The 23,162-nt window shown below is 38.2% G+C and overlaps 2 protein-coding genes and 1 non-coding gene across 3 annotated transcripts; all 3 read left to right on the top strand.

The window, feature by feature from the left end:
- Positions 1–3,350: 3,350 nt before the first annotated feature.
- Positions 3,351–3,423, top strand: TRNAE-CUC. Its single transcript has one exon. It is a non-coding gene; the product is annotated as a tRNA-Glu (tRNA).
- A 450-nt stretch (positions 3,424–3,873) lies between these two features.
- Positions 3,874–6,453, top strand: LOC103709659 (putative methyltransferase DDB_G0268948). The gene is made up of 2 exons (XM_039132927.1): positions 3,874–4,148; positions 5,508–6,453. Exons 1-2 carry the CDS (start codon positions 3,999–4,001, stop codon positions 6,144–6,146), a joined length of 789 nt encoding a protein of 262 aa, XP_038988855.1. The 5' UTR covers positions 3,874–3,998; the 3' UTR covers positions 6,147–6,453.
- Positions 6,454–19,976: 13,523 nt separating this feature from the next.
- On the top strand, positions 19,977–22,561 carry LOC103709658 (WUSCHEL-related homeobox 6-like). The gene is made up of 3 exons (XM_017843454.3): positions 19,977–20,691; positions 21,845–22,020; positions 22,274–22,561. The coding sequence occupies exons 1-3, from the start codon at positions 20,106–20,108 to the stop codon at positions 22,289–22,291; spliced, it is 780 nt and encodes a 259-aa protein (XP_017698943.2). The 5' UTR covers positions 19,977–20,105; the 3' UTR covers positions 22,292–22,561.
- Positions 22,562–23,162: the final 601 nt, after the last annotated feature.

Genomic DNA, 23,162 nt, shown 5'->3' with positions numbered 1-23,162 from the left:
TGTCGAGCCATTATTAAATTTTATGATTTCATTTGGTACTTGCCCTAATTCCGAATGAACATGGAAATGCGAGAGCCTAAGAATATGTTATTATTGCTAGACAATCTTATGGATCTACTTCGATGTAGATAGCTTTGATGTATGCTTGAGACAAATGCAAGAATTAAAATAGCAACCGTCCTAACAATTCTAAGGACTTCTAAGATAATAAATATATAAATCATGGTTATTATTCGATCATTATTCTTTTATGATGATTGCTGTAGAACATGAATATGTTGGCATGCATTTGATATTTTCATTAGTTGTCAAAATAAAATAAGATGATTATACTCAATTCCCTATGCTTGTTTAAACAAAAAGAAGTAAATATTCTATTTAGCAAATGATGGCACGGGCATAAAAGCATCTTCATGCTCTGTTATTTTTTCTTATTACAAAAATTAATGTAACGGGATTACTTTATATTTAAAAAAAACATAAAAATTGATTGAACCAACAATTACAGTTGTCATTTTATCATAATAGTAGATAATGATTTTGGATATGCTTTGTTATTTGGTGATATTGGTGTTATTCAAACTTTGAATTAAACGAAGAGTTACCATCGAATTCTCGAGGTGGTATCTATTATTCTTTTTATCTGATTATTTTGAACTCGAGGTAAAAATATATAACGATGCATGCGAAACAACATATTTGAGGTTCAAAGATCCAATAATATATAAAATTAGTCTGTGTTTAAGCAAACAATATCTGTTTACAGTTTATGTCATTAAAAAAATGAAAGAAGGGATGGAATCTCAAAAAGGGCGAATGTTGACAGAATTGGCCTAGGGCCCACAACAGAAGCAAAGGGAATCAAGCAATGTGATTTACTTAGTGCCCCACAAAGAATGCTTTGTACTTTTGTCAATGTTAGTTCATCCGCATCACTCCCTTTGCTTTATCTCCTTCAATGTAGGTTTAGGGTTAGCCAACAACTACTTGTAGATTTCTTAAGTCGGACTCGCTCAAGAACTCCCACAATTACAATTCCAAGAATCCTTACTTCCATACCCTCCATCCCACCAAACAAAACTAGTAACCAAACTCTGAAATCAATCAAACAAATAAACAAACAATAAAAAAAAAAAAACAATGTCCATTGCCCACATGCTAAATCAAGAGGTCATCGTCACGGGCATTATTATCTAATCTAAGAGACATGGTTTCCTAACAAGGTGTACAAAATTGTCCATCTCTTTGCAAAAACCTCTTTGAATCATCCCATATCTCAATAATGCCGCTCAAATTGTGCACTTAATAACACTCAGAAACCCAATATTAATTCCACATCGGTGTGGGAACGGTCTCTGATCTCAATCCCGGTGGTCGATCGTCCAATGCTGCACCGATCAACATTGGCGTCTCTGATGAATGAAGAACATTGACTTGTACACATCGTTGATACTAGGGACCCATGGGAGGTCTCACTGGTCTTCTTTGAGTTAACAAACTCTTTAGAACCATGTCAATATGAGATTCTCTTAGTCACGGAGCGAACGGTAGTTTGGAAGGTTGCATGGAGTGTTGTCAAGTTGGTCATGGATATTTTCGGTGCATGCATGAGGGTTTATATATACTGTTGTTCTTTTAACATGTATGTGCCAAACTAGTGATGCTTGGAGGCTTTTGGAGAGCTATGAATTGTTTTGCACCCCATCTAACGCTAGGTTCCGAGGCTTTTTGTTCGTTTCTAACCGTGATTCATGCAGGAGAAAATAGTTAAACGAGGAGTCGGTGTAAAGGACTACGTTCAGGTGGCTGAAAGCTTCGTGATGTGGCCTACTCAGCGACCACATCATAAGCTTGCTGGAGTTGCAGACGCAATCTATTACGGTCGGATGATGAGGCCTACTCACCGGCCACATCGATCACAAGCTAAGCTAGAGAGCAGACAAGATATCTATTACGGTTGGATGATGAGCATGCGTACAGCTATTTCTCGAGAGAGATGATAACTCCAAGGACCTGAGAGAAGGCTAATTAACTAGAAGAATCTGGACCCAACGTGAGAATTTGTTTTTCGTGCTGCTTTTCTCCTTTCCGGTTTCATTTTGATTTGCTTACGACGTGCATGGGTAAATGCTTTTCTCCTTTCCGATGCTCTCATTAACTTGAAAATTATCCACCATATATAATGAGTAAATGCATATCGAGTATCGTTCGACCTGCAGGATAAAGTTTATAATATTTTTTTTGGCAAGGAAATTTGACATAATATGGGCTGGGCTGCTGAGGTTCTATCTGGTATTTTCAAAAAAAAAAAAAAAAGCTGTTTGAGATTAGAAATTGATCTTTATTATTGTTGTTGCCACCGCTACCGTTATTATTATTATTATCATGGGTGCAACCGCTAGGCTACTACCAAGTTTGCAATAATATATCAAGCAAATTTTTAACAGTAAAATATGTGCTTCTATTGTAGGAGAAAGAGGTATATTTCTTAAAAGCGAGGTGCATTCATAATTTTAAAGCACCTTTATGCATGTATATTTTGTCTTCTCGAACGGTGCATTACGTTCTCCCACATGACATACCCAATGTAGTTTTTTTTTTTATATATAAGAGAAAAGGAAAAATGCTCGATGTAGTTAATGTTTGTGATTCAAGGGTTAATCCTTCACGGTAGGGCTGCCACCTGACTCTTGTTTACTTGAGCTTGCTGGTCATGAACTTTTTTGAAGCCTCTTTGTAGACAACATATCGATTGCTAGCCCATTGGCTCGTATGTCAAACAGTGTGAACGTGCTTAAGTACCTTATGCCTTGATCCTAGAACTATCTCCACCACCCCCAAATATTTTTGGACTTGAATTTCAGACCTAAGCTCGACCAGATTATTCTCCAGGTAGGGTCAAATTCGGATGCAAAGTTGGCCCGGCCTGACAGGCCCTGAGCAAGCCCAAGCCCATTTCTAGCCCGAACCGAGAAACTTCTGCATATTTCCTTTTAAAAAACTGCTGGACAATACGAGCCCAGCCCCATTGCCTCAAGAGGTGCAGTTCTACCTTCTCATGCTTGACCCATATTAACACAAGTAGCTGGTGTGGCCTTTGTACTTTTACCCAAAATCATGATCTCATCTTTGGGAACAACTTGAAGCATATATTGACCGCAAGCTCATAGTTGGATTTCACACCACCTTTCTTTTATTTCGTCTGTTTAAATTTGAACTTATTAATGTTTGAAATCGAAAACTCGTCAAGTTGAAGCATGAAGGCTGGTTGGATCTCGCACTTCCTGGAGCAATTATTTGCTGGACAGCAGATGAATAATATCATGGACATGCGCAGGCTTCAGCATCATTCCGTTGTAGTCTAGTTGGTTAGGATACTCGGCTCTCACCCGAGAGACCCGGGTTCGATTCCCGGCAACGGAACTTTTTTAAAAAATTTTGACCGTCACATTTTCCCCACTTTTAAATCTGGTACAGTAAATCCTATCCATAATAATTGCAATCATGGAAGCTGAGATCATTTTGACCATCACATTTTCCCCCCTTTTAAATCTGGTACAGTAAATCCTATTTATAATAATCGCAATCATGGAAGCTGAGCCATAAGTTTCCCAAGCAAGTCACGGTTCATTTCATAAAAAATGCCTTGGACTCTGCAACGTGCTGAGAAAGGTTTCTCTACGACAAATGGGGGCTTGGATAAGCTCCATCCACCCCTGCGGCAAGAGATATTCTGTTCGTTCGCTTCGACCTATCCTTGTCGTCTTCATCGTTAGACTTTTCATAATTCAAAGTTGCCGGCGGAAATATTATATACAATACGGCAAAGAGGATTAATAACTTGGGAAGAAAGCAATTTCCATCGTTTTTGGAATGTGTGGGGATGGTTCCTTCCCCGTCTCCCTCATCTTTATTTATACGAGTGGGGAGAATAGAAGAATTAAAAGAAAAAAAGAGGGGGCGAGAGAGAGAGAGAGAGAGAGAGAGAGAGAGAGGAAATGGCAGAGCTATTCCGGAAACAGGCGAAGAATTATGCGGAGGCACGCCCGGGTTATCCCGCGGAGCTATTCCAGTTCATTGCGTCCAAGACTCCCAACCACGATCTCGCATGGGATGTCGGCACCGGAAGCGGACAGGCTGCCGTATCCGTAAGTCTCTCTCTCTCTCTCTAATTCATTGCATCATAGGTTTAATTGGTATTGGGTTATTTGGATCTCCGCAATTTGATCTTGTTTTCCCCAATTCGAGCTCCTCTCTCTTTCTAATTGACAGGATTGAGATTTGACTAAATTTTCATATGGATCCAAGCGTTCGATGCAAAAATGCTTTCGGTGACACAAAAGTCTCGCATACTACGTCTAGGTTTTCATTGGAGGCGTGGGATTGCAAATTGGATACCACCGACCCAATCAGACCCCGTTTAGCCTTTTCTATTGATTTTTTTGCATGATTTATGAATTGTTTTAATTTTGTATCATGACGTAATTGTTTTTGTCCATTTGAGTTTTGTCGGCTTATTTGATGAATTAATTATTTCCCGTTGAACATTATGGATGATCAAATCATTTCTAAAAGATCTTGTTTGGCCCAGCACATTTAGGCTTGATCGGGCTCAATTGATTGGACTTTGGCCCGGATGCTGGTCATATATTTAAACCTGGTCTCACCTTAGGCCCAAAACTTTTTTGGCCCACCAGATTGGGTTGGGGTTTGGTTTACAGGTCCATCAAATTGATCGTGCATTGTTGGATCGAGCTTGGGTTGAAAAGCTTGAGCAACCCGATTCAATCGCAATGTGAATTCTATTCCATAAATTTGCTTGCCTCTTAATATAAGTATATAGCCCAGCCAAACTTGGTCCAACCCCTGCCCTGGCCAAGTCAATGCAGTCCAACCTAATTTGGCTCACAAAAATTATTTTTGGCTTCGAAATTGTGAGGCGCTTTGGGTTCGAGCTATGTTGTTTAGGCTCCAAGACTGATAATTCATCAGGCATTTACCATTTGCATCATCTGATGACATTACTATGGTATATTTTGGCACTAATATGAGATCTAAAGTATTTAAAAGAACATAAATAAATAAATTCATCACCAAATCCTTTCAAAGTCTTGCACTAGAGATGAGCTTCTAGTATTCTTCTCTTTAAAACAAAGATTGGTGGAGCTCAATCCACATCAAATGCTCAAAGAAACCATTTCAACAATAGAATACTGATGTAACAAAACAGGAGCCGCTCCAAAGTGGCTTCGGACTTCCTTAAGTAAACAGTATCTCTCCAAAGCACAATCAAAGCGGGAAAACATTTGTCATGCTTTTATGCATTTCGTCTCTTATCAATATCTTCATAGATCATTACAAATAATCTCAAAAGTTAACTTCCATATGAATTAGGGAGATGTTTCATGCTCATCTAACACAAAATCAACAACTTGTAATGCTTGAAGAATACCATACTCAAGATGCATATTTATAAGCACACTGGTCTCACGAGTCTCTTTCCTCAGCTAGCCAAGATCTACAAGAGCGTGGTGGGCTCGGACACGAGCAGAGAACAACTAGCCTTCGCGCCCGAGCTCCCCAACGTCCGGTACGTACAAACTCCCGCCACCATCTCCCTCCCTGATCTCCAACGTGACGTGGCGGCACCATCCACCGTCGATCTCATCACCGTGGCCCAGGCCGTCCACTGGTTCCACCTCCCCACCTTCTACGCCCAGGCCCGCCACCTCCTCCGCGGGCCCCACGGCGTCCTCGCCGCGTGGTGCTACACCGTGCCCCGGGTGGACCCGCCGGTGGACTCCGTGTTCTCGCGCCTGTACACCGAGTCCGGCCCCTTCTGGGCCCCGCAGCGCCGGACGGTGGATGACGAGCTCCGGAGCATCGATTTCCCGTTCGATCCGGTGGAGGGGGAGGCGCACACCGGGCCGTTTGAGTTCATGGAGGAGAGGGAGATGGATTTGGAGACGTATCTGACGTACATCAGGTCGTGGTCGGCGTATCAGACGGCCAGGGAGAAGGCGGTGGAGCTGTTGAGTGATGGGGTGGTGACTGATTTGGAGAGGGCTTGGGGTGGAGATGGGAAGGTTGTTAAGCTCGTCCGGTATCCTATTTTTCTTAGGATTGGAAAGGTGAGAACTTATTAGTATCTCCTTCACCAATAATTCAGCTGTTTTCTTTTCTTCTTTTTTTTTTGGTGGTTGTTTGCACCAGAGACTTCAAGCAATACAATTGCTGGATTTATTGTATACTGATGCTAGTGGGAATGCCCATTTCATCTAAAGGAGGGCAATGGCTAGGTGCAGCCGCATGTGTTAGTTTCCTCAGGGGTCTGTGTCGAATGGAGATAAAACTTGTAGGGAATTAAGAGGAAATGGATGTGTCGTATGGAGCATGTTTATGAAATTAACCTGCAAGCTTGGTTTATATATAAGATTATATAGCCGTTGTTCACTTCTTGCTTAGTGCAATCTATCCAAAATTTGATTTTTGTTGTGCAAAAGATTCTAGATCAGTGTGCTGATATTGTATTTCTTGGATCATTACCATTGGATGCTTTGATACTTTTCCTTTTCTTTTTCTTCTAAAAAGTTTGAGAGAAGTGCTACGTGCCTTTTAGGTTTATAGTGTACCTTTTGTGTTGCTACAATTTATTGGTGTAGATCGATCCACTTCCTTATAAGACCCCATCGGAACTAGAATCCATTCTCCTATCAAAAAAAAAAAAAGGGGTGAAATAGGCCGGCAACTCAAAAAGAATCAAATAAAATTTTTTTTGGATCTTCCTCAATATTTTGGTTATTCATGGAATATGAGAAATAGATGAAGAATCATACATTTTTTGAAAATATCGAAGTACTTTTTGGGAATCATGATCAGAATTTCATCTGAATTCAAATACTACGTATTGAAAGGTCAATTAATGATACAAAAATTTTGAAGAAAAACTTACGATGAATACATATTTATAAAATATTATTCAATTCATCCAATTCTATCGTCTCTGAGAATTAAATTGCTTGTCGAGTCAACCTTCCATTCAATCCATACCTCCTGAAAAATGCCCGTCTGAAAACCAATGTGAAGACTTTCCTATCCATATCTCCTATCCGCCTCTCCCTCTCTTAAGACTCCTTGTCCACTCCCACTTCGCTCTTTCTACAAGACAGGTTTCTTTTGGCTTTCATGTACCTTATAAACCAGACTACCCATATTTCCACCACTCCCACCTCTGCAAATTCTCCCTCCCAATACCATCCAAAGCTCCTCAATCAAATTGTGTGGACAAAACTTCCATTAACCATGAATTCAGAGATTCCAAGCCTCCAAATCCTCCCATTCCAAGCTTCTTTGATCATGAATGGAAAAAGGTTCCCACAATAAAAAAGCTACTATTAATTCAATTCCTCCATGTTAGACAATTGAAGCTAGGGGTTCAACGAATCCCGAACAATTCTCCAAACAAGGTTCCACATGTCATGGCCAATGTGGTGGTAGCAAATTAAGTAGGGAATGTTGTTAACCAAAAAAATTAAGTAGGGAATGTTCCCCATAAAGGGGTCATTATCAAAGTGAAGCCATGCATGGAGTTTAATGCTGTCGGCTATATGTTGGTTCCAGCCACTCAATCTTGCATTGGACATAAAAGCTACGTGAGCCCAAGACATCAACCTAGTTGGATTTCCAGGCTAGCTAATTCCGATGCCCATTTTGGTTACACCAAAAAGAAATACTTTTAATATTCTCTATCATAGACATGAATAACCTGTTATATTCAGTTACGTTTCACTTGGTTAGTTTGATGGATTGCTTCTTGTTTTCAGGCTGTCACTATTACTTCGTTATTTATATATAAATTTGAGCTGCTTCTTTTGCACGAAAAAAAAAAAAAAAGTGGGGGGCACTATGACACGATGCCTGATTCGAAATTAGTGCCGATTCCGAAGTAGCAAATGTTGCCCATCTGTATCGGCTCTGAATCCAATCGATTACAATAGTTGAGTCACCTTCCAAATAGATGCTACCTGCGTCTAGGAGCGGCCCAATATATTTGGGGGTCTAAGGTCATTTTGTCTTTAAGGCCTTTTCTGCAGTGGGTCAGTTTAAGACGAGCTCACATGGGGGCTTTTTTTCTTTTCATTTTGTCTCTGAGGTCTTTCTTACGGTAGGTCTTCTTTAAGCCGAGGCCTTAGGCGACCGCCTAAGTCGCCTAAGGGTAGGATCGGCCCTGCCTACGTCCAATGCAACGAACATGAAGTTGTGGTTCCTAATCACAAAGCCCACTTTCTTCCTGCCTCCGCCATCCAAGACACTACCATCGAAGTTGATCTTGAGGAAGTTAGATGGTGGGGGCGTGCGACAATAACGCTTAATCTTGAACATATCTAAATTGCTAGGAGATCAGTACGTAGATCTTTCATCCTGTTTTTCATGAGAGGAATGTTTCCACTTGCACGGTCGTACCAAAATTTTCAGAAATGCACATGAAAAAGTTTTGCACCATATACTCTCTAGCGTATGAAGACCACTTGATGGTCCGGCATAGCATCAACCATGTACCGCAGGATCCGTAACGTGCAAGTGATGACAATGTGTATTTTCTGAAGAGCGCACACACAGGATCAACTTGTAGCGTGTCAAACATGGAACTTAGCCGTCTACGTAACACGTTATCAAGACATGCGTAGTTAAACATGTGCATGGAAGAGAGCAGCAGTAGGTTGGCTTTAGCAAGCTACGTATGTCTTCTTGTTCTTCTTGTTTTTTAAAGGTGAATGGGGGTTTTGTTGTTGTTGAGATGGAAACAACCCCACCATATATAGGGTGGTAGGGATGTACGGACGGTCAGTATGGGTCGAGTTTTTCCCCAACCTTCCATGACAGGAGGGGTCTTGTCATCTTCCCAATTTTAAGGGTGAGATGAGGACACTTTAAATCTCATCCATTTTGGGAATGGGCAGGTCCACGTCCATCGCCAACCGATCACCATGCTCTTGGTGGGAGATAGCTGCAAGAATTCAAGCCAGAAAATGTGCCGCCTTGCTTGCAGCCAAAAGATTTGAGGGTCATGATAAAAGGCAAATGGTAGGATAGCGTTCCCATGCCTCTCTAAAAGAAATACCAGGATGAAATTTAAGGTTTTCATGTCCAATTATATGGTCATCCTGCAATATCTGTAGAACGACACGCTACATGAAGTAGATCGGCTGCGCCGGTTTAAAATCGAGAACAAACACCAAACAAAAAACAAAAAAAAATATTAAAATATTGAACCACATAAAAAGACTCTCCCTTATGCGTCGCCAAGAAGGACGACTCTCATTCTCTCTTTTCTCACGCCATGCTAAAGGAGACGCTAAAGATCCCTTTAAATAGAGCATCATATGGTGAGATGTTTGATTCCTACTCAAATTCAAAAACCAACATCTACTAAAAGATAAGACTAGGTCACTGTTTTAGAAGAAATAACTAAGTAGAGTAAAACTAGAAATAGAATCCTAAAGTCATTAAAACTAATGACCAACTAAATAAGAATTGTAATAGTATTAGGACTTGGCAATGACTCTTAGCAATATAATGTCAAGACCGGCGGCCGGCCCATGTGGAACAGGTCTAAGTTTTGGTCTTGGCATTGATTGCCCCATCTATATGGAATTCTTCCTCTAGTTTGGAGGTAAGATCTAATTTAATGTAAACAATTTCATCCAATCGCTATGGACATGCAGATCTACTTGTCGATCGTATGGCCTCGATCGTATCAACTTCAAGTTCTTATGCTTCTAGTTTGCATCAATTCAATCATTTGACCTATTAACCTACAATATACTTGGTCATGAAAAGCCTAGCCTTTGGACCACAATGAGCCCTTTTGCTTCCGACCTCCCTCATGGGCGGTCACCTCGAAGAGAAGGGGGGAGGGAGCATAGGACCAAACATGCATGTGGTGCACTTCTATTCGACGGCCACTAGAGGAAGAAATCGTTGGTTGGACCAAGTCACAAAGAAAAAAAGAAAGAGAAGGGAAAATTAATGGGGCAATACAGGTCCACTGCAGGGCTATGGACCTGGTCCAAGCAATAATTTTTTCACTAGAGGGCAGGAGGATTCAAGTTTCCAAGAAAGTAGGTGAAATTTGTTTGGAGTGTCACTATCAAAAGCTAAATTACACGCATCAACTAATCATGGCAAATTCGCATTCCAGTGATTGTTTTGTTGAATGCGGACATATGTTTAGTCTCACATTGATTATTCTCTGGATAGATCTTGAATACTTATATAGGATCAAGAAATCCAAAAAATATCTTTCAACTAGCCTTTTTGGATGAGGTCCTGAATTGTTACAAATGGTATCAGAGCTTAGGTTTAAGATCATTGGAGATCGTGACAGAATCATATCAGAGTTTAAGGTTTAAGACCACTAGGGACCATGGCATAAGTGGTATTAGAGCTTAGGTTAAAGATCATTAGAAATTGTGATAGAATGGTATTGAGCCTAAATTTTAGATCACTAAGAATTGTGACAGAAATGTATTATAGCTTGAGGTTATGATCAATAGGGACATGATAAATGTGGCAGAAATAAATTCAGTGCTTAAGTGTAAGATCACTAGGCATTATGATAAAATATATGTATTGGCTTTGGTATAAAATAAGTTCTTTAAATTCAGTGTTTATTGGGTTTGGTATAAGATAAGCACCAAAGGACTTGATGATTTATCATCTCTGATCATGATAAGAGAAATTAGACCTAAGGTAAGTGTAGGAAGGTTAACTATGGCATACCGATTATACCGTATCATGTTTTTATATTGTTTAAATGATTTGAAAGTTCAAACTTGATAGGTGTTTAGATTTGATAGCACTTTCAGTTTTGCTGCTAATTATTATAGTGAAATTTGTATATGAATTTTTCATAGTATTGGAGTGAGCTAAGAAAGATTTTTTGTAGTATTATCAAGCAATGGTCTTCAAGGTTGAATTTGTATATGGATTAATTTGGAATTGGCATTTTTGGATATTGCAAATAAGTATATTTTCTATTGATGTATTTGATTTTATTTTTAAGGCCATAGATTATGCATATTGGTGGAAAATTCTAGTAACTTGAATTTTTATATTTAGATTGGGCTACTAGATCTTTCTCAAAATTATTGGAGACTATTAGATGTATTAATTTAAACTTAAGTTTATTTTTATGATTTGAGTAGAGATCTTTTATTATTGTTGATGAAGCCACTAATAAAATGTCATATTGAGTAGAGATGCTTACATAAGTTATTGCATGTAGCATTGCAGATAGATATTACAAATTTTGGTGAAGAAGATTTGGAGATTAATAGAGATAATTTCTACTCATAGTGATATTAGCACAGAGTCTTCTGACTTGTTGAAATTTGGAGTAAATCCTTTTGAAAGAAAGATCAATCTAGATTGTCTAATTAAATTACCAAGGGAATCTAGGGTTAATTTACTTTAAATTAAACCTAGATAATGGATCAATCTAGATTGTCTAATTAAATTACCAAGGGAATCTAGGGTTAATTTACTTTAAATTAAACCTAGATAATGGATTCTAAATAGGTTGAAGATATCATGTAGTGACCATAAACTTAACTAATGGCCTAAGGGTTAGTTATCATAAGTATGCTCTACATAAATTGAGGACAAAAAAATCTAGAGGTTCTGCTCTAGTTCTACTTGAAAATTTGAAATTTGGATTTTCTTAGTTCCAATGCAAAGTAATATTTTGGTCAAAAATTATTTAACAGTCTTAGAGTATTTGTTGGATTAGATCAGAGTGTGGAGTAGAAGTATGGTGGTTTGAGTTATTTTGAAATCGGTTAGAACAATAATACTTCGACCCAAAAGGTATTATGATAGATGACCTGAGTTGGAAAAGGAGAATATAGTGATTCTTTGCCTATTGGAGGTAGTTATGCAATTTTTATGTAAGTGTCCCATCGCATGTTTATGATCTTAAGATATAAGAATCATTATTAAGTCCCTTATTTGCACATGATGACACTACATGTGTCATGCTCCATCTCCTCGGGGCACGTGAGGCACCCAGTGCCCACGTAGGGGGAACCGCGGGGCTCCCCTGCCAAATATTATCTGGTTTATCCCTCCTCGGTTTTGTTTCCCACCGAAAATGTTGCTGTAGGATTTGGAGATACCCGCCTCATATGCTCAGGCTCTGAAACGAGTCTTTTCGATTTGGAACTATTGGGCCTCACATCCTTTCTACTATCGGACAAGAGCCGTCATCGGCTTTAATACCAAATGTTACACCCCCACCTCCTCGGGGCACGTGAGACACCCAGTGCTCATGTGGGGGCCACATAAAGGGGGAACACGGAGCTCTCCTGCCAGATATTGTCTAGTTCCGGAGCCCGCACACGCGCACACATCCTGCTCAGACCCCTCTTCGGTTTTGTTTTCCACCTAAAACGCGTCTGCAGGAAAACTCATTCCAGAGCCTGGATATATGAGGCCCGCCTCATATATCCAGGCTCTGGAATGAGTTTTTCTGATGTGGAACTATTGGGCATCACAACATGCTATTACAATCCTTGGTTAAGTAATAGCTGTGTTATCACACCACATAACGAAATTACATAATAACTTTATAATCCTACTACTCTAGAGTGCACTCGGTGACGGTTGGAAAGCACAAATTTCTGAACTAATCGATTATATTTACAGTTCGAAACGTGGATATTCATCTGCTCCTTTTAATTACATTTTATCAAAAATGTTAAAAAATAATAATTAGATATCTTCCTTGTAATTAAGAACATTGAAATAGGTATGTGTCACAAAGGCATTCCCCCAACAATATTACCTGATCTGCTTTTAATTTTTTGTTTATTCAAATAAAGCAGTTTACAATGAAATCTTATCTCCAGCATTTCCAATCATTTTCTTCTTTAATGTTAGAAGATGCTGTGTGTTGTTGATCTCATTATTAGTTAATTTTCTATAGGAATGTTAGCTTGAAGTGCAACTAAATACCTTTGTGCACTGTGTGCGTCGCATATCTTCGTTGTTTGTGGTACATTGCATAGAATATTACATAGAATTTGAACAAGATTGTAAATAATAACGATTAGGATTCTTCTAAATACATGATAGGCCACATAAAGTGCCAAAATAACAACAGTAACTACTAATTAGACCCCCTTACTAGGAATTAATTAAGGTGATTGAAAGAGGTACGTAAGCGGCAAACAGACACTCCCTCTTATGTTCATGCACAAGCTGCTCATAATTTGTCCGACATTATTCCTCTTAGATAGTCTCTCATGAGCATCTCCAGCTATACAAATTATATTCTACCTACCTTTGTATCACAAAAGTTAGCAAGCATATCTGGCACCTTTGGTTTTTTTATTCTCTAAGTTCATTTTGTCGATGGTTCTCCACATGAGTTGTAGCTAAAACACTACACCATGAGCCTCACATAATTCCATTGTTTTATAAGTTACAGCATAATGTAGGGCTTGCATAGCAAAAGTTAGCATGTGTCATGACACGGCATGCATGTAATTGTGAATCAAGCATTCATCTTCGTTAATTCGTGCAAATTGGCGCCGGCAAAATCGCATGCGTTAGTGGATACTAAATATTTAAAATAGATGTCAATGATATATTTTTGCTGGTTTCATTTTGATTCTAGATTAACTGACCTAGGTCACCGACTTAGAAATGAGGAGAAACAAGCAATTAACACTGAGGGCATACTTGTTTGGAATGAGAATGGAAATAAGTGACTTTCATTACAGCCATTTAGTTGACAAAATTACATTTCTATTTCGATTCTAAAGGGAATGCCCCAATCTTCCAAGATCCGACTCTCTTTAGTATTCAAAACTCAGTCCAATTCTGATTTCAATTACAGTTATGAAACAAATACGTCGGAAAATATGGCTATTCCGACTCTCATTCAAATTCATTCCGATTTTGATTCAGGTCACGAACCAAATGCACCCTGAATGGAATATGAGTCCTCGAACGGATCGCAGCTTAGGGTGGTTGGCCTTTTGATATCTTTGTCCATTTGTTTCCTTTTGATATCTTTGTCCATTTGTTTTCCACATGCCTGAGGCCCTAAAACCGTGACAAATTAAATCAAAGGAGAAGAGGGAGGGTGGCAGAAGTGGCGACCGACCCTCCAAGACGGCAGTGTACATGGAGTGGGGGCACATAAATTTTTGCAGAGGAATTTAAGGGGACGACACCGACCAACAACCCTTGGTTTGGCTTTTGGGGCACAGCCATTGAGCCAGGGCTAGCTTTAGAGAACGGTGCACCTCGGCTCCTTTAAGGGGGGGCTGCACCAAACTTCCCCTTGGTTGGCCCCAGTCTTCACTTGTACCCTGCTATATTTGCGGAGAAAAGATAGGGAACAAGAATGTGATGATGATTTGTACTTGTGCATTAGTTTAACAAGAACTTAAAGGAATTAAATAGAAATGAAATCCAAAATTCCTCCCTATCTTTAGTAATCTATCACTTAACTTTTAATTGATTTTTGAAGTTCCTCGGGTACTTTGTTTGAAGGAATCTTTAAGTACATATCTTTTGGCGTGTTACATTTTTCTGAAGGCAAAAAGCTGGAAAGAGGAAGCATAATGGTAAATTTGTCTATCTATTTTATTAAGAGGAGATGACGCAGATCATGGTGGGAAGAAGTCCAATGATTAGAGGCAAAGCCTTGTGCACGAGAAAAAAAAAAAAAAAAAAAGCAAGAAAACCTATTATTTAGCTATCTTGTTATCATTCCTAAGCAATATGGTCTTAACTTTGATGATCCACCTCTTAGCTTTTAAAATTTTTTGGTTTCCTCGGTAAATATCTTTTGATGCATTATATTTTATAAGAACAAAAGGTGGAAGGAGGAAGCATCTCTGTCAATTTCGTAATCTATTTCATAAAGCGGAGATGGTCCAGATCGCGATCAGAAGAAATCCAATGGCGAGAGTCAAAACTTTGTGCATGAAAGCCAAGATGAGAACTTATTATCTAATCTTGGTTGACCTACCTAGAAATTTCAAGTATTGGATAAAAATATGAGAGTTTTTAGATAATTTTGAGAAATGCAAGACTCAGTAATAAATGTTACACAATTGCAACAACAATATATACATGATATGCAGGAAAGCAACTGGACAAGTTTGGGTTTCAGCTTCATTAGAAATAATACTGCAACGATTAGCACATAAACAGCATAGGGGTATGTCATTTTCGAGCCATGTCGTTACTTAACTGGCTTCCGACATGTAGCCAAAATTTCGCTCAATAGCTCCATCTTAGACTTTTATGAGCACGTTTTGTGACAAAGCATCCCATGTTAGCACTCTTTTTAGAAAATGAAAAATGGAAAAAATGATATTTTTTTTAATTTTTGATGAAAATCAAGCAGTTAATATGCTTATCGACTTTATATCCCTAGCTTTAGGAAATAATCGTATCAATCGATCAATTCAGGAATTGCATTTGGTAGATAGAAGCGTAAATTAGCCGAGCCACAAGATTCAAGTAAGAGCGGAAAAAAGAGCATACAATGCATATATGGAATCTTAGAAACTGTCTAAGAAAGGGGAACAAAAAGCCAAAAAAAAGAGACAAGGTTTAGAAGGTTATGATACCCACATATTAAAATCAACACATAACTATCAAGTGAGGTTGCATTCAAAAGCATGGCACATGGAGGGCCCATTTACTCAAGGGATTAGGGTATCTTTTCCATGTACATAAGAGCCAAATAAAGTGTACACTGTTGGCTGTGCAAGGTTTGTTGTTTGATTACATTCTTATCCTAAATGGATCAAACCAAAAAAAAAAAAAGAATAATAAAGGTATAAAAACAAATAGAGGGATGTCACCATCTTGACTTTGTTGACTGAGCTTCTTCTACTGGCATAATGAATCATTAGCTCCTTCTCTTGCCCTAGTTTCTAGGATGCTGTTAGCAACTTAATAATTAAAGGAAGAGCCATGCAAGAGACCAAATGGTTTTAGTGCTTTTCTTGTGGGCTAAAGCAAGGTTAGGCTGGTTCCCATTATTTTGTTAGAGAGTGGGTACACATGATAAAGGGTCGGATTCCCATGGGGCGTTTTGTCCTTTCATTGCTGAATATTTGGATCAGAGCATAAACTGTGGTTGAATGTATTATTGTAGAAATTAATAGCCCTCCTCCATGGTGAAGGAATTTAGACCCCATTCATCATTGTGAAACCAAATTAGAATACATTGCTCTATATGATGTTATTTTATTCCAAGGTGGAAGAGATCAGCATCTCATGGTAACACTCAAAAAGTCTCTCAGAGCCTCAGAAATGCCAAGCTTTCTTCTGGAATGTTTGGTTGGTTATTTATATTTGTATAGGGCTAATAATGCAATTGTTGAGTACTTGAACAGATGGGCAAGTTGTTCAACTGTTGAGAACCTTTTGGTAATAACCGTTGTGTACTGTATTTCTCAAATTACACTGCTTATGTTAAGGAGGGATGTCATCGGAATGGATACCTAAATGTTTTATTTGTCTACAAACCAATAAAATGTTTTTAATCATAATTAGATAGAGATGATTTTTGTGATAGTTTTAAAAAATTAAAAATTATTTGGTTTTGATTTTGATTTCCATGATGGTTATAGTGGATTCTCTTATCTAAATCCGATTCAAAACCAAAACGGACACCAAACATACTTGATAATGAATATCTTTAATACTATTTGTATTTAGTATAAATCTAAATTAGAAACTCCATAAAATAATAGTGAAGATGACTCATATGTTGATGGGGTAATATGTAGATTTTTTTTTGGTATTAGTAAAATTGTAGACGTTGATTAAATTGTTGTAAATTATATTATAAATTATTTTATTAATTGAGCTGGTTTTTTCTATATTTTTTCCCTTCTTTTAGGTATAATAAGTTCGGAAATTGGCGAAGGTGAAATGAAAGATTAGATTATTCGCCCATTTTTTTACTAAAAAATTTATCTTTATGTTTTCTTTGATATAGTAGATTTATTTTTAAGCTGGATTATTGTATTTGTTGGATGGTTGTATTATTATTTTTGAATATATTTACTGGTTGAATTTGTATGAACTATATTATAAAATTTATGGATGATGACTTTAATTTAGTTATTGATATATGAAAATTTTGAAATAAATAAAAAATATCAGCAGTTTTTATTTTTTGGTTTTAATTTCAGCTTTGTAATTTTTTTCAGTAGTAGTTATGATTTGATAACTTTTAGATTTAGTTTTAATTTTTTTACTATTCATAATTGACAACCCTAATGTTGAGCAAAAACACCGATAATTTTTTGGTTTCTTTTGAGGAACGCCATGGTTTCATTTGGATTCGAGACATGATTTCGTAATATAATAATATTTTTTTCTGTGGTTAAGCTGAAGGTTTCATCACCGCCTGTTCCATGGTAGAAACCAAATTTACCATGGGAAGAAGTGAGGGAGACATACAAACAAGAGCGGCTGTCAAGTCTTAAAAGCAGCACTACGTAGTTTTAGTTTTAGTTTTTTTTTTTTTGGTTTTCTTTTTATTATTATTATGTTCTATCAGTTCGCCGGCTTCTGGAATCTTAACAAATACTAATAAAAATAAATATAAAAATAACTTATAAAATTTTTGTATGAGAATTTTGGATAAAAAAGAGTGCTCATTCTCTTAGTTGGTAAAGGTCACTAAGTGTTTATATCAGCGACCTTGGCTCAGATCGTGCCCTGCACAATTTAGGCCATCTTTTTTTTTTCATCTTAATTCTCAAAAAAAAAAATTTAATACATAGAATACCAACCTGTAATTTTTGAGGAGGGCATGGATCTGATCCATGGCAATTGTGGAGTATGTTGTACGATGATCCATCACTATTGTGGAGTTATATCATACAATTAATCACTAGTTTACAAGAATGTGCAAGCTATGTCACCCGTACAGCTAACATTGATTAAAAAAAACAAGATAATTAAATAATCAATAATTTTTAAGAAGTATATTTTCATCTTGTATGCATGTTGATATATCTATACATTTTTAGATGACATAACAAAATCAATGTAAGATGATTTCAGACGATTCATGGTTGACGACATGATCGATATTAGTAAAAAAACTAAGCCTTCTAAATTTATTCATCATTTTGTCGGAAACTTTTATGATAATTTTTTGTCAAAAAAGGAATGAATATGCATATGCATTTGCGCGCATAATTACATGCAATATATAAATACATAAATGCATGCCATGCATGCAATTACATTCTTCCAAAAAGCTCAACATGGTGAAAGTGCTTATTTTCAGTAACTCTTGGAATAGAGTATGTTAATTCACGCAGAAATATATGTTTAGAAGTTTTTAACCAATGAGAGACAAGTCCAAAACCATGTCATGTTAAAGAGGAACTACCGAGGCCCTTCGGTGGCCGAGGAAGGGGACAGAGGCGAGTCCCAGTAAAAAAAAAAAAAAAAAAAACGAACCCTCCGTAGTCTCCGCGTCGTCGGCTTGCAGTGAGAAAAAGGGGTAAAGGTGACCGAACTTTGGGCCAACCCTTGCTCTCCACCCTCTCCTCTTTCCCCTCACCTTCTTCCAACTCACAACCTCACATATATATTTATGAAACCAGTCCTCTTCTCGTTTTGGCCCTGTGCCCACAGAACGTCAGCCCTCATAAATTAAGGGGTGCGTTTCTTTGACCGCTCGTTGGATCGTTCCTCCCCTACCTTTGAAAAATCTGCCCTCCCTTTGCTCTGCAAAGGGGGCCCATCTCCCCATGCATGCACCTCTCCAAACATCACATGCCCCTGTGGGGGTGCGAAGCCAAAACCCTACCTCCCCTCCCTGCTTTTGGCCCTTCTTTCACATGCTGATGTGATCAAAAAAAAAAAAAAAAAAAAAGGTTAGAACCCAACAAGATACATGAGAAACCCATTAGCCTTCCTAAAGTCAGGTTTGCCAAAGGTGACCCCACATGTTCCCTTGCCCTCTCCTATTTGTTGGACTCCCTTTCTGGTGATAAGATGGAGGTAACTCTACAGTGCGAGGAATTACTAAGGCATGCTAACTTGCTATTGGGTTTCTTCATGGCACTTGGCAATAGTGCCCTTTTAAAGTGCTTCTAGATTGGCTGATCTATATGGGTCTGGGTTCATGGTAGACTGATGACTCTAGTGGCTATATGATCACTAGTGTACATAACATTTCATCTCATATAAATTATGCTGATCATGTATAATTTTCATATATATGCGCCGATACGGTAACACCAACACATGCATGATTGAAAGTGATTTTCAAAATATAAGAAGTTCAATGCGAACACGATGCAGTATAGCAAGTGATGGTGCAAAATTGGTCACAAATGACGACCACCGCTCGCGCGCAAAAAAAAAAAGTCTCGAAATTGAAAAAACCTATTCAGGAATTTAAATATTATCTTTCCTTTTTAGTGTAGACTGTTTTCATACTTAACTTATCGAAGAATACCATTGATTTGTGTTTTGTAATTCATCAATAGGAATTGATCTTCCTAGTTTTCCAATCTCAATTATATGTATCTGTTTTGTACAATTTTGCAATGGATATGGATGCAGCTGCCCATTGGTTTAAACCATCTCAAATATGCACCAATAGCTTGTGAATTCATTAGTAACTGCTGTTATAATGTTAAAGAAAATGAAGAACGACTATGTCAATCCACATGACATGAAAAATGATCATCACTGGCTGACATAATTCCCCATGTACCACAAAGCTCATCTCATATTCACATCTACTAAAATTTTAGTTAATCAAGGCCATATTCGTAATTTAGCTGTCCAAGCCAAGGATGTTTAGACTTCCCTTAATTTCATAGCCCAGAAAAGGACATTCTTTTACACTCACTCAGGGCCTATTTAAACCTCAATACGCGCATGTGTGCAAACATTGTGTTGGTGTCACACTCTTCTCTTTCTTTGTCAAATATCTATGGGTAACCTCTCCTTCCCCAATCCCTCCCTTCATCTACACTCCTCCCATTGACTTCTGTCTCCTCCTTTTTCACTTCCTCTCCCCCTTCAGTCCCTCGGCCATGGATGACCACTCCGCAGGCAACAACAGCAGCAGCAGCAGCCCGGGCGGCGGCTCCACCGCCAACCGCACCGCCACCGAGCCCATGCGTTCCCGTTGGACCCCGAAGCCCGAGCAGATCCTCATACTTGAATCCATCTTCAACAGCGGCATGGTGAACCCCCCCAAGGATGAGACGGTGAGGATCCGCAAGCTCCTCGAGAAATTCGGTGCAGTCGGCGATGCCAACGTGTTCTACTGGTTCCAGAACCGGCGGTCGAGGTCCCGCCGACGCCAGCGCCAGCTGCAGGCTGCGCTCGCTGCCGATCCGAGAGCTGCAGCCGGCGCCCACCAAGTCGGCGGTGCAATTTTGTATGCACCTTGTACATCTAACTCGTCCGGCACGTCGTCTTCCAATTCCTCGAGTGGAGGCTTCTTCCCTGCTTGCTCTTCTTCAGCTTCTTCTTCTTCTTCCTCCTCCTCTAGCTTCATGCAGGATGATGGTGCCGATGATCTCTTTTCAATCTCTCGCCAAATGGGCTTCACAGACAACACTCAAACTCCATTCATGTACTCTTCGGATGTCACGCAGTTACACTACCAACCTGGTTAGTGCATGGCCAAGTGATGGATGGCCTTTCTCTATAACCTCATCTTCATATTATATGATTATCTTGCGTTGTGAGACTTTAGTTTGTTTTGAATAGTGGTTTCCATTATTTGGATGGAGGCTGCTCAAGGAGAACCGAAGTTCCCATGCTTGAATTCTCCAAAGAAACGATTTATTCGCACCCACACCCTTTTCCTCTATCAAAATAAAACATCCCATGATTTCAGATTCTCTGCACTTGGAAAGAAAGTTGATTGATTGATTGGGACAATTCGTTTTCCATTAAAAAATAATTACGTTTTGTTAATTTCTACTAGATCTGAACTTAAATTCACAAAGTCTCTAAAACCCTTTATATATCTGGATCTTTTCATTGTTCCCTAAGCCCAAAAGTATTATTCTTTTTCACTTCCACTTTTACAAGAAATGTAGAAAAATTAGAATTATTTTCCTTGTTCCTTCAAAAAAAAAAAAAAAGAATTATTTTTCTTGATTTAGGTTGTCTAATTAATGTTATAATCTTATGGTTATATCCAATACCGGATATCTTAATTTCTGTTCTTTCCATCTGTTAATGAATTATAGTTTAATCTCTCTTTCTCTCTTTAATCACCTTCATTCGTTCTCTCTCTACACAGCAGTTACCACAATGACTTTTTTGCTAGTTTCTATTTATATGGACCTAAATACACACTATAGATTGATTGATTTGACGTGGGGGTTGATTTTGCGAGGGATAACAGTCGATATCCTTTTTCATGTTCCTTTTCTGGCTACCTTTTGAGCTAAAATTAAAAAATAGTTCTTCAATGCATACTCATCTTATTTTCCCTAAACTTATCTAGTGAAACCTTCTTCCACATACAATGAAGTACTCAGTTTTCGAATTATGAGTAATTCATGCATGATGAACATAAGACTTTAGGGTGCGGTCTTAGCAGCACTAACGCACTCGGATCCCATTAGAACTCTACAGTTAAACATATTTGGGCGAGAGCAGTACTAGAACGAGCGACCTTCTAGGAAGCCCTTTAAAGAAATTTAAGTTACTTAACACAGAAAAAAAAAAGAATTTTAAGTTTATATTAGAGAAATACTTTCACCAATTAAGTACTATCCTAGATTGATTAAATTTAAATTCATGGATGAAGGGAGTATCACTGTATTCATCAATGGAGTCCCTTCAGAGGTTCCAAGGGGCTCAATAGACTTGAGGGCTATGTTTGGCCAAGACGTGATGCTCGTTCATGCCTCTGGAGAGGTTCTTCCTGTCAATGAGTATGGAATTCTAATGCAGAGCTTGCAGATGGGTGAAAGTTACTTCCTGGTGAGTTGGTCCGGTGATCCATAAATTTATGATTTTTTAAAAACAAAAAAGAAGGAAAAATCACTAAGTTTATGTGTTTAACATTGCTGCTATAACTTGGGTACGTACCATGAACCCCACTTCTTACATTTCCAGCTCTCTCTTCCCTTCCATTCTCTCTCTTTGAGCTTGGTGATTATGACAGCCAAATTATGCCTATATTTGAATTTCGAAGTTAATCTGATATTAGGTACTGTTTTCTGCTTGTCAACAGGTTTCAAGGCCTACCTAGTCTGAGTTCAAAATTGGATGAATAAAACAATGGTGGTCCTTAACGATTCAATTAAAAATATATGGTGCGGTTTCAATCTCACAAGAAAGCAAGCTTGCATGCTTGCGTGCTGCTATCCCATTTCTCTTGTTACAGGCTGCTCTCTTAACCCTTGTGTCATCACAAGTTAATTAATCCTGCTATTTCTTGAGACGATGTAATTTTCCACTTCTTAAACCATGGTATTCAGGTTCCTGAACTCATTTCGACTGGAAGCAAATTAATTTTTTAGTGCTCTTGAATTTTGCTCTTTTTTTCTCTCTTTTTCGTTTTTTTTTTTTGAAGTCATGCATGCTGCTCCTAAAAATATAACTCTCAGTGTTAGTTCCTTAGGTATTATAAATTTGAGATAACTGGAAAAAAAATAGTAAGATGATAGTAATTGGTATCTTTGATATTCTTAAGGAATGTGTGCTCTTACTGAATCAGTACTTACTATGCTGATATATTAGAAGATCATAATGTATTTATTATTATAGATATCGTTGCAGCTGCTATTTTTGTTGTTTGGTGCTGACCTAAGTACAACACTTCAACTGATAGGGAAAATTAAGTATCAAGAATATCTATTAGACTTAACAAGTTACTAATCAATAGTGGATGCTTCATCCTTGCATGCTAGAGTAAGCCATGTTTTTTTTTTTTTAATACATCGGCGGCTCACACATAACGGGTGTGGATACTACTAATAAAATTAAAAAACAAAATACTACATAGAGGCACTGGCATAGATTTGCGGTCTGCTCAGATAAACTTTAGAGTGGTGAGCCGCGAAGAAAACAATCCAATCTGCAGTACCGTTTGCCTCTCGGTATACATGTGTGGCTTGGTG

Source organism: Phoenix dactylifera, chromosome 13 (assembly GCF_009389715.1).
Source record: "Phoenix dactylifera cultivar Barhee BC4 chromosome 13, palm_55x_up_171113_PBpolish2nd_filt_p, whole genome shotgun sequence".
Lineage (NCBI taxonomy): Eukaryota > Viridiplantae > Streptophyta > Magnoliopsida > Arecales > Arecaceae > Phoenix > Phoenix dactylifera.
The sequence above is the reverse complement of the archived record's forward strand: the minus strand, read 5'-3'. Positions and strand labels throughout refer to the sequence as shown.

Excerpts from the sequence above, each read along its gene's own strand:
- LOC103709658 (XM_017843454.3), top strand. The coding sequence starts at position 20,106 with ATGGATGACCACTCCGCAGGCAACAACAGCAGCAGCAGCAGCCCGGGC. Across the intron at positions 20,692-21,844 it reads GCAGTTACACTACCAACCTG|GGAGTATCACTGTATTCATC; the intron begins GTTAGTGCATGG and ends TCATGGATGAAG.
- LOC103709659 (XM_039132927.1), top strand. The coding sequence starts at position 3,999 with ATGGCAGAGCTATTCCGGAAACAGGCGAAGAATTATGCGGAGGCACGC. Across the intron at positions 4,149-5,507 it reads GCGGACAGGCTGCCGTATCC|CTAGCCAAGATCTACAAGAG; the intron begins GTAAGTCTCTCT and ends CTCTTTCCTCAG.